Here is a 14,860-nt window from a genome sequence, read left to right on the forward strand (position 1 = left end):
GAGATGTTCAGGTAATCCTGGACACACTTTATCCCCCTGATGAGAAATATTCCATTCTGGATGCCAATCGGCGCTGGGCAGGGGAGAATAATATCCGGACTCCTTGGCCCCTGACTGATCCCGATTGGAATCCCAATATGACTGACCAAATGGGCCTTTTAAAGGCTGGTAAAAACAGCCTTTTGGAGGCTATACACAAAGCTGGTAGTAAAATGGCTAATTGGTCTAAAATTCGTGCATGCCAGCAGGAGCTTAATGAGCACCCCTCCGCCTTTTTGGCTCGGTTGTCCAAACAGGTTCGCGTATATGGGGGCGGTATAAACCCTGAGGCAGAGGAAAACCGTCCTATGATGGTTTCCTTTTATGTCGATTAAGCAACATCAGATATAAAAAAGTATTTCTCTAAACATGTTCCCGATTGGCCGGGAAAGCCCTTACATGAAGTAGTGCGCCTGACCACTTTTGTGTTCATTAGTAGAGATGAGGAAAAGGCAAAAGAAAAGCGTAAACAGAAGAAGGAAGAGGTTAGTATGCTGGCAGCAGCATTGCAGGTACCCTTTGGCAACCAGCCCTGGCAGGGTAGGGACTGTTCAGGAGGGAGGGGTCGTGGGCGAGGAACGGGTCGGGGAGGAGCATGGAACGGGGAAGGAACGGGAATTGCAACTACTGCAAACAACCGGGACATTGGAAAAGAGAGTGCCCCCTGCTTCCCCGAGGGGCTCCTTGGAAAAGTCAGGTAGACACTAATTCTTCCTTTCCCCCTAACGCTCCCCAGGACCTTGTTGACCCCCAGTGACTAGAGGAGAAGATTTTGGGAACCTTGGGAGAGTTGGAATGGGATTTGGGGTTACAGTCGCAAATTTATCTAAAAATTGGGGAACAGCTTGTGCCTTTTTTAGTAGATACCGGTGCCACCCTCTCCACTTTAACTTTAGTTCCGGGCTCTCTTTCCGATACCAAAGTTTGGGTGCAGGGTATAGAGGGCAATCCGTGCCCAGCTCCCCTATCCCACCCTGTCCCTTTTGAGCTTGGTTCTTTAAAGTTGTCACATAGATTTGTTGTAATGCCAGAGGGCCCCGCGAACCTTCTCAGGGGGGATGTGCTGAGCAAACTGGGGGCACACATATATTGCGTCCCCGAGGGGTCTGCATGTCCATCCCGGACTCGGCTGTTGCTTCTCTTATGGCATCGGTTACCCCTGTTCCTGATGTCCTCTCTGAATTGTCCAGTGTTCCACACAGTTTGTGGAGCACAACTTCTACCGATGTAGGCCTTCTTAAATCAGCCGTTCCAGTTAGTCTGGAAACAAGGGACGGACCGCCTCCCTCCGTAAAACAATACCCCTTGCCGAGGAAGGCGGAAGAGGGCATTTCAGTTCTTATTGACAGCTATTTGATTCAGGGGGTTCTAGTCCCCTGCAGTTCGCCCTGTAATTCTCCCATTCTTCCTTTAAGGAAGCCTAAACCGGGACCGGATGGGCTTCCAGTCTATCGGTTTGTTCAGGATTTATGGGCTATAAATGGTTATGTTATAGCCCCCCATCCAGTTGTCCCTGATCTGAGCACCATTCTAACACTGATTCCTCAGTTGGCCACTTGTTTTACTGTCGTAGATTTGTGTGCGGCATTTTTCAGTATCCCTTTGCACGCCGATTCTCAATATTTGTTCGTGTTCACCTGGAAGGGCCAGCAGCTAACGTGGACGCATCTTCCCCAAAGGTTTTCAGGATCCCCCACTATTTTTTCCCGGATTCTCACCGAGGATTTAAAAGATATTGTCTTGCCTAGTTCATCTGTCCTAGTTCAATATGTGGATGATTTGTTAATTGCTGCCTCTGATTATAATGCATGTTTAATTGACTCTGTTGTTTTGCTTACTGCCCTAGCCAATAAGGGTCATCGTGCATCTCCATCCAAATTGCAGCTGTTTAAAGATCAGGTAATTTATTTAGGCTTTGTGATTCGGCCCGGAGAGCGTTTGCTCTCTCCTGACAGGGTGCAGGCAATTCGGGATTGCCCGCGCCCGGTTACAAAAAGGCAGTTACGGGCTTTCCTGTGGGCTGCGGGGTTCTGTCAACCCTGGATAGTGGCCTTTGGGGAACTGGTCAAACCCATAGTCCAGGCCACTACAACATCAACCGCCGATCCTGTCTCCTGGACCCTGGAAATGGAAGCCGCTTTTGAATCCACCAAGAAGGCTCTGATCTCTGTGCCCGCCTTGGGATTCCCGGATTACGGTAAACCATTTTCTCTTTTCACTCATGAACACCAGGGGGTGGCCAGCGGCGTCCTTTTGCAATACCTGGGGGATCGCCCACGCTCCACAGCCTATTACTCAGTGCAGCTGGACCCTGTCCTTCGGGGCTCTGTCTCCTGTGTACGATCCAGTGCCGCTGTCATGGTTGAACAGTCATGACCTATTGTTTTGGGGCACCCTCTGACTGTCTGGGTCCCTCACGAGGTTGAGATTCTCTTAAAACAACATTTTACACAGGCATTGTCTCCACAGCGGGCTCCTAAATATCAACTAATCCTGTTGGCTGCTGACAACGTTACTTTACGTCGCTGCAACGTCCTCAATCCAGCCACGATGCTACCCCTCCCGGAGGACAGTACCCCTCAGCATGTATGTATGGATGTCGTCACGCAGGATGGTAAGCCTCGCCCGGATTTAGCTGACTCCCCTTTAACCAAGCCCGATTTACTCCTTTTCACCGATGGGTCCTCGTACTATTTAGATGGCCACCGGGTCTCGGGCTATTCAGTTACCTCTCAGGCAGACATTATTGAGGTTGCCCCCCTACCACCTTCCTTCAGCGCCCAGGGTGCAGTTATACGCGCTTACCAGGGCTTGTTTGTTGTATTCGGGAAGGACTGTTACTATTTATACGGATTCTAAGTACGCTTTTGGTGTTTGTCATGCTACGGGCCAGCTCTGGAAACAACGAGGATTTTTAACCTCCCCAGGCGCAAAAATCACTAATGTCCCTCTAATTTCTGTCCTTTTGGATGCCATTCAGGCCCCTCGCCAGGTGGCGGTGGTTCACTGTTATGCGCATAGGCAGCCTAACACTTTTGTATCCCAGGGCAAAGCATTAGCTGACTCAGCCGCGAAGGCTGCAGGTCTACAGCCCCTCCTGGTTTCGTCTTCCCTCCCCCTGGATACGCCCTTCCCGCCTGCTGACTGGACGCTGTTGTATGCTGACGTATCCTCGGAGGAGCTTCGAGACTGGAAACGCTGGGAAGGATCTGAGGGCCCTGATTAGGTTTGGCGAATCGGGAACAAACCTATTCTCCCCCGTCGTTATCTACTCCCTTATCTACGCTGCTTATTCTACCTTATTCTCCCCCTTATCCGTTATCTACGCTGCTTATTATTTTCATTCCTTGGGTCACGCTGGTATCTAGGGCACAGCAGCTGCTATCCTAAAATCTTGGGCGGCGCCCCATGTTTATCCAGCGGTGAAGCGGGCTCTCGGCTCCTGCCCTACTGCCTGGCCTTCTCTGCTAAGACTTGGCTCGATGCCGACTCGAAGGGGGGAGACCCTGGGCAAACTTCCCGTTTCAACACTTGCAGATGGACTATGCAGATATGCCTCAAAGCTCAGGGTTTCACCACCTCCTTGTCATAGTGGATCAACTTTCCGGATGGCCTGAAGCAATACCAACCAGAAAGGCAGACGCAAGATCTGTGGTAAAGTTTTTAATGAAAGACATTGTACCCAGGTTTGGTGTCCATGAAGTCATTGATTCAGATCAGGGCTCACACTTTACTGCAAAGATTTTGGAGGAATTGTACCGGTGCTTGGGGATTATCCGACAATTACATACTCCATACCACCCCCAGTCTGTAGGTCAGGTGTAACGCATGAACCGAACAATAAAGACAATGGTAGCAAAGTTTTGTAAGGAGACTGGATTTAAGTGGCCAGATGCCTTGCCTATAGTCTTATGGCACATAAGACGAACCCCACGCATGCCCCTAGGCCTGTCCCTGTTTGAGGTGTTGTTTGGGAGACCAGCTTTAGTCCCGGGAACTTATGTTCCTGCACATGCTAGCCTCTTGGATGGAGATGAAACTTTGGCCAGATATGTTGCCAGACTGCAAAAGGAGCTGACTGACAACCAGTCTGAAGCTCAATTGTTTCAAACCGCACCCTTAGGGTTACAGGTTCATTCTTTTAACCCAGGGGACTGGGTAATGGTAAAAAAGATCCCCCGCACCGACCCCCTGGAACCCCAGTGGGAGGGGCCGTACCAGGTTCTGTTATGTACTTATTCTGCTTTAAAAGTTGCAGGTAAAGGTTCCTGGATCCATCATAGCTACGTTAAGTTGGTGCTGGGACCCCCACCTGACCTTGACAAGCCATCGGAAGAGCCATTTCACGAATGAACGCCACTACCAACCCATGGACTGAGCTTTCCAGCTATTGGGACCTTTACAGCCCACCAGGACTTCTTGTGTTCCTGTTTATTGGACTTACATTGGTGGTGGTGTTTTTTGTATGGTACAGAGGAGGATGCCGACATTGGTATGGTTTGCCTGGGGGGGTCCTCTTCCTATTTCCAAGTCCAGTACAAGGATGGGAGGGCAATAGCTTCTTGAATTTAACCCACGCTATAAAACAGGGTGTGAACTGAACGCAGTGTTGGATTTGTATTCATACCTCCACATATTTGGGTTAGGGGGTCCCATTGGTAGGGGTACCTATCCCTCTTAATCGAACACTCCAAGCTAAGCTATGGGCAACTACATTTAACAGGAACGTTACGATCCAAAGATGGTCTATTGATATGGTGGCCCAGGGGAATTATGCTTTATGTGTGTCACGACGTAAGGGCATGGAAAATAGTTTTTGTGGGGTGCAAGGACACCACCCAGATCAGCTCTGGTGTGGCAGGCTCCTCCACTTACTCTGGGGCCCCCAGCCAGTCCCTGAGGGGTCTGGCTGGTATTGGTTATGCAATCACACAGCCTATAAGGTTCTCCTGGCAGGATGGTGTGGTACATGTACCTTAGGGGCTATAGTACCCGCCATGACAGTACACCAGACCCTGACCCAGGGAGAGATCCGCAATCTAGTATGGAGAAACTGACAAAGTATTCCTTTAAACCCTCTTTCACAACGGCCCACAGGCTTTCACTCCTTTGTGCGTTGGTTTCTGCCATGGCTAGGAGTAAGCGAGCTAGAAAAAGCTATAGTTAACATTTCAGCTGCTTTGGAATTAATGGCAAATGCTACTGCAGACGCCTTATCTGCCCTTCAAACTGAAGTAACTCAGTTATCCCAAACTACATTGCAAAACCGCCTAGCACTGGACTATCTCCTCGCAAACCAGGGCGGGGTTTGTGCTCTGGTTAACTCAAGCTGTTGTGTATTTGTAAATCAGCACCACAGGGTGGAAACTGACATCCACATCCTCATGCAGCAGGCAGCCCTCTTCCACCACGTCAGCCTCGACAATACCAGTGCTGGATTCCAGGAGGTCTGGAACTGGCTCATCTCATGGCTACCAGATGTGGGTGCTTAGGGACGGCATATTTTGTATTTAATTCTTTTGGCTGTTATTGCTTTTGTGTTATTTTTTGTATGCCTACAATGTTGTAGTATGTGCTGTTGGCAACTGCTAACCCTGCATCGCAGTTACTCAGCCCCGATATAGCTTACTGGCATACAAAAGAAAAGGGGGGACTGTTAAGGAAAAGTTAGTATATGTGACTCCATTTTGGTTTGGGGCCCACCATTGTCTAAAAGCAAGCACATCATGCACGAGGAGGAGTGTTCCTTAGATACTGCATTCCTGTGAAAACCTTCCCCCTTGTTTCCTGTCTCGACTCCCGGTTTCTGTTCTTTGTCTGTTCCTAACTCCCTGCCTCCTGGCCTTGTGATGTGGGCCTCCCATCCTGATAAGAAAGGTTATTGATGCATTGCTTTAGGTCCATGTTGTGTAATTGAAGTAATAGTTGAGCACGGGGAATGTATCTAGTAGGGAGAGGTGGTAGATAAGGAAAGGGTTTGTCTATTAGCTAAGGTTTCTGATGCATATACCTTTTATGCTTTGCTAAAAGGTATATAATCTTTGCATAACTTGCATTCGGGGTCCCCTTCTGACTAGCAGGGGGGCACCACGCTCCAACGTAATAAACTTAATATCTTTCAAGTTATTTCCATTTAAAGACCCAACACAGTTTACAGGCAGGCTGCACCTCCCCCAGAAAATTACACTTCCCCATGTAGCATTCCTTTCCTATCCAGCTGCACCCATTCTGAACTAGCTGAGCTGCAGCTATCTGCCTGCAGCTGTATGTTGTAATAAGGGCAGCACAGCAGAGAATATTGTTTTCTCAACCCTTGTTAAGAGACTTGTCAGGGTTACCAGAGGGTCATATGCTTGGCAGATGGCTGGGGTCAGTATGCACTGACTCCAGCGGCTACTTTCAAACAGGGTTCCAGGATCCCATTTGGCCCTAAGCATCAACATCCTACACTTCCCCCTATATGGCTTCAGCTTAATACATGGTCAAAGTGGAAAACAGCTAAAGTTCTCTACACTACTAAGGAAGAGTTGAGCTGCTGGGTAACTATCCTGAAGGGTGGGGGAGGGGCCGAGAGAGAAATGTGCGTGGAAGGGAGACAGCAGGAGTATAATAAGGCTTGAGCAGTACAAAGAATGTTTGTATTGGTAAATGGGTAAACACACCTCATTAGTGCAAACATTTTATTCCTTTAGGCAAAGTCCAACCATTTTCTGGGTTTGTTCCCAGGGCTAGACAGGATGAAGGGATATAACATATTGCACCACTATTACCATCACCAAAAGAACAGATGCCCAATATCCATATCTCTTGTAGATTTAGAAGGAAATCAGATGGCAACAGGAAAGTTGCTGTTAAGGCTCCGGTGGCAGGGTGATGCAGTCACAAATTCCAGTCATTTTTGGCCTGAAATTAGAAATGATATAAGTAGAGATTCCAGGTTCTTTTTGGAAGAGGCCAGTTTACCAAAAGAATACATGCCTAGAAGAGCTCTTAGATTTGATTTAAGAAGTCTAGTTACATTAGTGACATAAGTACTGCAGGATACTCCATGGAAGTGTAGCCGTCTTTGACTAAGAGATCTATTGCGCAAATCGTTAAGGAAAAAAAACCAGTAGGGATTTTTCAGAATGAAGAGTTCAGGCAGATTGAGGATATGATTGGCTGACATAGTCCAGAGTGCAGCTTGTCAGGAATTTTCATGAACAGCTTGTCAGAAGAGGCTGATTTGTTGAAACCAAAACTTTTCATGGAAATGTATCAGTTTTGACAAGACATGCCTCAGTTCCATGATGAAATTTCTGGTCAAAAGAAAAGAGACCAGAATAACCAATAGCCCATTGGTTATTAGGGAGCTTACTTGGAAAGAGGGAAAACCAGATTCAAGTCCTGCCTAATTCTGAGCAGGACTTGAATCTGGTTCTCCCACATCCCTGGGCTATTGGCTATTCTGGGATGGTCTCTCCTCCTCCTCCTCCTCCCCCCCCCCGCCCCACCTCCCCCCTTTTTTTGTTGGAGATATAAAAATCAAGTGTCAAAACTTCAACATTTTTCATTAAGTGGAATACTTGTTTTTTTGGCCAGCCCTAGTTCAGAGCAAGATAATTGCTTTCCTATCAGAGGGTAGAGAGTGTTGTAATGTGGCAAGAACATATGAAATTTCAAGACAGCAGGAAAGCTAGCTGACCACATACTGGACAGTTTCACATATGGAAAGTGCATATTTAGCAGAGGGTTATTTAGAGGCGCTGCATCTTAGTTACCAATATTTGGGCAGTAAGCAGGGTATTGCATGAACATTAAGTTTACAGTAAAGTAAGGAGTGTTATTTCTATTTATCTGCTGGCCGAGATGCCATCCACTGAGCTCCATGAAGCACCAAAGACAAAGACAGACTGAGTTTAATGAGTAGTTTAGTTGGTGGGAACAGAAAACAGATCCAAGTTTAAATATTTGCATTACTTATATTTGCGTAGCAGCACTCCCAGTGACTCAAGTCACTATGCCAATGCTAGTGATGCCAGTACAGCACTGGGATTTCAGTTCTAATAAGGTGGATTCCCAGCGCTCTGTCCCATCCCTTTTAAAAAGTGATAGATAATACACAGCTCATGCTCACGCTCTCCTAGCAACAGTCACCGTGACTACGTTGTGCTGCACCGGCTAGCATAGTGCTTTCTCCAGTCTGCAACCCTTGGGGGGTGGGGGGTGGTTCTTGTTTCAGCAGCAGCAGATCTGGTGCTTTGTAAATCTAGATATATAGGAAGTTCTGCACTAGGGTGGCTACCTCACATTTTCATAGGTTCGATATTATGCTGAGTTTCTATAAAACCCATCAATGCTTTACCCACTCTTTATCTTCCTACCCCCCAGTCAAGTGTGGCAAGTTAGGAAAGACCACTTAATACTCCCCCCCCAGAATTAGACTAAAATGAAGATCAATCCCTGCCCATACATGTTAGAGCCCCAAGATAAATAGCCATCTCTTAAAGGCCTTTTCATCCATTAGGTGATGAAGCACTTTATAGAGGTGGTAAGTGTTGTGTCCATTCTATAGATGGAGAAATGGAGGCACAAAGAGGTGAAGTGACTTGGCTAAGGTCATTCAGCAGATCCCTGGTCCAGCCAGGACTAGAACCCAGGTTTTCCAAGTCCCACTCTAGTACCCTGTCCACAGGATCACAAAGCTTTCCACTGACTTAATACTCCCATGTAGTTTTTCTGGTATTATGACAGACATCCTTCCAGCTAACTAAGCAATGCTGCCCAATTCATTTCCACAACCTTCTGCCTCTAGTTTCTGATATGAGACCAATATGAATCCCTTATAGATTTAATCCATCCCTGGCTATACAACATCCAAAGACCACTGGTGAGCGTGTTGCAGATCCCCCTCTCTACTCAATCCATGGAGGATACAAGTCTGTTACAGCCCCAGCTAGACAGCCTTGACTATTTAACTTAAGTTGTATCAGCTCGTGCTTATAGCTCTGTAGGTCCCTGGTTCCAATTCCCTCCACGTATCAATCAAAATGGTGACCACCACACTTGTATTACTACACAACACTGTCTTTTGGTTCTGTTTGTACAGCCCTAGCACAATGGGATCCTGGCCCATGACTAGGGTTCCAAGGCACTGGGAATACAGACAGTATCATTTTAAAAAGTAGTGTCATCAGGTAACAAATATGGTAAATTAACAGACTGTGGGAACTTGCAATGGATCTCTTAGAGCCCACATGATGATACCATGGCCCCAAATTCTCCATGGTTGTCAGTCAGGCTACATCTCTCTCTACTCCAAAAGGAGCTTCTGCCCTGTGATGTAAAGAGTCTATTAGCTGCAGTAGTTTTCAGCAACCTATATCCTACACAGACCAGCTAGGAAAGGGTAAAACAGTCAAACACTTGGGCAAGTGTAACATTCTCTCTGGTAGGGTAGTCAATTGGTAGGCAAGCTGTTGCAAGTAGAAAGAAACCATGAGCGGACCTGGGAATCAAACGCTGGTCAACTGCATCATAGCACTCACCATTATTATACTGAGTCAGGCATAAGCATTAAAACAAAACCCCAACCACCACAAGAGTGCTTCTGTTTTTAACCTGAGAAACATAACGCTCCACCATTCTGCAGGAATGGATCTTCTTGAAATATATTTGGATATGGGCAAAAGTGGTGACATCATGTATTCACCTGGATCTGAAATAAGAGCTACCAATAACGTATCCTTGTGTGGTTCTGCATCCTCCTTATCCCTGCAAGCAGAGCGGGCTTTGTATTATCCTCCACTAATCTTTCACAAAACAACCAGCAGGACATTTGCTTTTGTGTTACAGAGTGAAACTGATGGTGTCCTGATTTTGTTTCCCTGGAAAGGTGCAGTAAGCACAATACCAGTTACAGCTGAGTCAGAAGTAGCATTGATCTACCTGATGACATTCAAATTTCTTCTCTGATACAGGAACTGGTTCCTGATGGTTCGAGTATGTTCCCCCTCACTTACCTTCATGTTACTATAGAGCACCAATTTGCGTTAGCTTTTGAGAGAGTTTTCCTTGCTCTTCTAAAGCAACCAGATCAGAATATCCACCAATGCAGACTTCTCCAATGTACACACGGGGGACCTAGACGTGCACACAAATTACATTTGTTAGTCAGTGGCGAGGAAAAACAAGCTGTACAGCAGGATCTCTGAAGACATTAGGGCCCAGATTCACAATGTTACTTACATGTTACAAAGCCTAATCTCTAGATGCTCTGCCACCCAGTGGAATTCACAACCCTGCATTAGGTGCCATCAATTTTATGGCGAGAACAGGAGTACTTGTGGCACCTTAGAGACTAACAAATTTATTAGAGCATAAGCTTTCGTGAGCTACAGCTCATTCGATGAAGTGAGCTGTAGCTCACGAAAGCTTATGCTCTAATAAATTTGTTAGTCTCTAAGGTGCCACAAATACTCCTGTTCTTTTTGTGGATACAGACTAACACGGCTGCTACTCTGAAACCTGTCATTATATATGGAGGGAGGTAGGCATCGCAAGTTGAGCAGGGGCCATCTAAGTTAGCCAGGAGTGAAATTCAGAGGAAAGGGGTGGAGCTGAGGCTATTGGCTATTCTGCTCTGTTATCTTGTGAGAAAGATCTGACCTAGTTAGGCACCTCACTCCAGGAGAGGGTTCACAGCTGAAAATCCACCGCCCCCAGCCCCCCCGAGGAAGCATCTCCCTCTGGCTGGTCAGTCCAGGCACCTAGGCTGGCTTCCTATCAGAATCCTTTCCTTAGGCACCTAACTCTTCCCATGTATTGTATGGAATGCCTGGGACCCGAACTTGGGGCTGTAAATTCCACTGAGCTACAGGAATCCTAGGATGTAGTGTTGCAACACCTAACTTGCCTTTGTTAATCTAGCCCGAAGCTCTTAACTGGACCTTTGCCAAACCTCGAGAGGTTTGGTTTTAGGACTCCAAAAAAAAGAGTCAGGGTTGGGGAGCAGTGTGTCATCATTGACTCTACTTGCCCATCCCTATGAGATATCTGCAGATTGACAACTCAAAGGCAAATCTCTATGCCTGTCCAAGTGATTTTGACACCAAAATCTATTTTGTGTTCAAAACAAAACTACATTTCCTGTGTAAAGCCTGAGTCAAATTATTTTTTAACTTACTAGAACAGGCTGGCCTGCTACTATGCAAGTTGTTATCTGGGAGGAAATCTGTTTACCAATCCTTGTGCAACTTTGTGAAATATAAAACTGAAGGGTCACAAGTGAGACTTGCATAACAATAAGAAAAGGAGTACTTGTGGCACCTTAGAGACTAACCAATTTATTTGAGCATAAGCTTTCGTGAGTAGCTCACGAAAGCTTATGCTCAAATAAATTGGTTAGTCTCTAAGGTGCCACAAGTACTCCTTTTCTTTTTGCGAATACAGACTAACATGGCTGTTACTCTGAAACCTTGCATAACAATGTGTGTCCTCTGTGCTGCAAATGAGGAAGTTGCTTCATAAGTAGTTGGGAAAACCTTCCACCAGGGGAATTCCAATTGCTTCACAAGTATTATGACTCACAATGAGGGCATTCTGAAGTAGATAATATTATAGCTACTTTACTGCTACATAAAGTGGGGCAATTCAGATAACCGCTCTGCCTAAAGCTATATATATATATATATATATAGAAAGAGTGGCAGAGCTGAGTCTAAAGCCCAAGACTTCTAGTCCTAGGCTCAAACTACTAGACCATACTTTCACTTTGCTTGTGTTGTGAAAGGTTCTCTTGTGTACAGGTTTTCCATGGTGCTTATCACCATAGTGTCTATGTACATTAAGATTCCATGCCACTCTTACAGTACAAGCGACAGGGCAAGAACAGTGTGTTCAGAGTGAGTTAATATTAGGCTTATTATGGATTGTGCCGAGCCTGCTGTGAAACTGGGGGAGCGTATCCACCATCTTCCATTTAGGATAGTTATAAGAAGCCGTTAAGCTCATTTATATTACCAGATAGCTGACACAATAGGACCACCACCCCAAACACATGCACTTAGCAAGGTTTGAGTAGGTTTCAGAGTAGAAGCTGAACTGTAAGGGTCAAAGGGTATCCCTGATGAATTGTACAGCAAATGCAGGGGCCAGAGCATTGACTGGATCGGAGCTGTGTTCATCTGGGTGTCTGACAGAAACAGCAGAAAGACCGGAAAAGCTGACAGAAGGCAGCAAGGAAAGCCAGACACAAAACACAGCCACAGAAGCACAGACAACATGGCCCAGAGAAAAAGCCAACAGAGCTTGTTGACCCAGTACTGGCTGAAATAGACTTGGAGCTAGCAGTAGATAACCATATCTGGGAGTGTTCAGGGAAACAAAGTCTTTGTAAATAAACAGGGATTGCATTGAACAAATAGCTGATTCCATCATCCATGTGTCCTCCCAACAGAAACAATCCAAGGGATCACAACTTTTGGCTGTTTGGATCAATCAGGTTAATTGTATCTATGATGCCGTAGACATAACAATGAGCACCTTCCAAATACATAGAAAGCCAGTAGGGAAGCTGAAAGGTTTCTATAAAATGTATCACACATCTTAATTAAACTAGTTACACAATAGCTCTGGAACAGAGCAAGACCCACAGAGAGGAGCATGGTGAACCAAAGAGATCTAAAATACTACAGCACACAAGACAGAAATACTGCAGTTACTCTGAACATGGGAAGCCATTTTACAAGAGAACAAACAAAAGACACCACAAAGAACATTAAAAACCAATTAAACAGGATTGGGAGAAAAAAAGCCTTGGGCTGTATTTTATTTTCCCTTCTATTCCACCTAGCTAGACTGCAAATTCCTCAAGGGAGGGACCTGCCCTCTGTGCCTGCAGAGCACCTAGCACACTGTTGCACACTACATAAATGAGAAAACTGTGACCACGATTAAGCAACTATCAAATATGAATAATTGAAAAACTTACTGTTCTTGCCCCTGTTGTCTGCTGGAAATAATCCTGAATGCCATCCATATCATCTTGGGTGGTGATGTCAATGAATTCCAGGTGGCCTTTCTTGAAGGAATATTTGTTGAGTAGTTTAATTACATTACGGCAGTAAGGACAGGTTGGCTTTATAAAAACAGCCACTTTATCAGGTTTGATTTTGCTCTGCACAAACTCCTGAGTCATGTTTACAGTATTGCTTTCTAACACAAGGAGGAGTCAGGCAGCTCTATCCTTCAAGCAGAACAGAAACAGTAATAGCTAAAGCAGCAAGTGATTGTCGTTTTTGTAAGCTGCAAACTGCCTTCCTTATAGGGCCCCCACCCTGTAGGAGGAGTTTTCCTTCACTCAGTCTTGGATGTTAAAGAGATAATATTTTAGCAATTCCATGGCTGCAAACAGATGAACGGTTTTCAAATGTGAAGCAATTTGCCCATCAGCTGTTATTTCAGCATCTCTGAGTTGTGATATGAGAAAATTTATACAAATGGGCTACTCTGCAATGTTTCCTTATTAACTAATGCATGCAAAAAGGGTTAAACCTTAAGCCTTGCCTCTCTCTCCAGACTTCAGTTTGTGTGGTGGCTTGCCTGCTGCTGGTTTCAGCTGTACGGAAGGGTGGATATCTCTCTAATGCAGTTTTTCTCAACCTTTTTGTGCTGGTGACCCACTTTGGACTTCCCCCCCCACTGAGGAAAATTGTAATTCTGTACCTTATGTTTGGGGCTTCACCCTCTTGGTGCTCAGGACTTCAGTCCTGTGCAGCTTGGGCCTTCAGCCCTGCAGGGTGCGGGGTTTGGACTTCAGCCCCACATGGGGCACAGGATATGGGGCTTCAGCTCATCAGGGCTCAGGGCTTCAGCCCCACCAGGTTCAGGGCATCAGGCCCATGAGGCATGGGAAACTGAGATACAGAGAGGCTAGGGGTCTTGCTCAAAGTCACACACTGAGTCAGTGACAGAAAAGAAATCCTAAATCCCAGTCCTGTGCTCTAACCTCTACTAGACCAAGGCAGTTTACTGAACATGGCCCCAATCCTGCAAACAGTTATGCACATAATTATATATATCTGAGAAATTCCATTGAAGTAACTGGGCCTATTCCCAGGCATAATATTAAACTTGTTTAGCTGTTTGCAGGCTTGGGGCCTAATACAGAAGAACGATAAATACAATTACGTCTTTTTAAATAACAAAAAGAAAACTCTCTCTTCCACTTGGTCCACCTGGTAATTCATGTGCAGGTTCTAAGGCCCCTCCACTGCATTGAAAACTCCCTAGGCTTATGTGTGTACCTGCACAGTTCTCAATACTGGGTCCAGACCTAGGAAGATCCATTTGTTTCTCTAGCTGTGAAGGGTTGGGATCACTCAAATGGGAGCCTATAAAGATCTTAACTAAAATTTTGACTGGTGGGTGATTATGTTATTTATTGATGGAAGGGATATGTGTGTGTGTGTGTGTATTAACGGCAGTAATCTGCTTTTAATCATTCAATTTTTTACAACATGTCAAGATGAGCCTAGAATACAGACTAAGGGCCCCAATTCACGGAATGTTTATATAAATCAAAAGAAATAAATAAAAGTAAATAAAAAATACAGTTTAAGGGGGTGTATTGAGAGCTCTGTGCCAGATTGTGAACTGCTGGCTCCCACAGGTGAGCAGTTCCTCATGTGAGTAGTCTCACTAGGAACACTTGTGTAACTGCTCAGCGTCAGAATAAATGTTTCACAACCTGACCCATCTTAGACACAAATAGAGCTGGGGGGTGAAGAGGCACTCAGGGGAGTGGCTGCATCTGATACCGTATTGGCTTGGCCTGATCTAG

General features: G+C 45.7%; 1 protein-coding gene across 2 annotated transcripts; it reads right to left on the reverse strand.

Annotated features, from left to right (window-relative positions):
• Positions 1-6,705: 6,705 nt before the first annotated feature.
• GLRX (glutaredoxin) lies at positions 6,706-13,312 on the reverse strand. Of its 2 annotated transcripts, none has more exons than XM_037903267.2 (3): positions 13,010-13,309; positions 10,041-10,161; positions 6,706-6,942 (listed from the first exon to the last, which is right to left on the reverse strand). In XM_037903267.2, exons 1-2 carry the CDS (start codon positions 13,214-13,216, stop codon positions 10,051-10,053), a joined length of 318 nt encoding a protein of 105 aa, XP_037759195.1. In that variant the 5' UTR covers positions 13,217-13,309; the 3' UTR covers positions 6,706-6,942; positions 10,041-10,050. The 2 variants fall into 2 exon arrangements, with proteins under 2 accessions (XP_037759195.1, XP_043402974.1); XM_043547039.1 differs by lacking the exon at positions 6,706-6,942 and adding an exon at positions 7,105-7,337 and having other exon boundaries at positions 13,010-13,312.
• Positions 13,313-14,860: the final 1,548 nt, after the last annotated feature.

Source organism: Chelonia mydas, chromosome 5 (assembly GCF_015237465.2).
Source record: "Chelonia mydas isolate rCheMyd1 chromosome 5, rCheMyd1.pri.v2, whole genome shotgun sequence".
Lineage (NCBI taxonomy): Eukaryota > Metazoa > Chordata > Testudines > Cheloniidae > Chelonia > Chelonia mydas.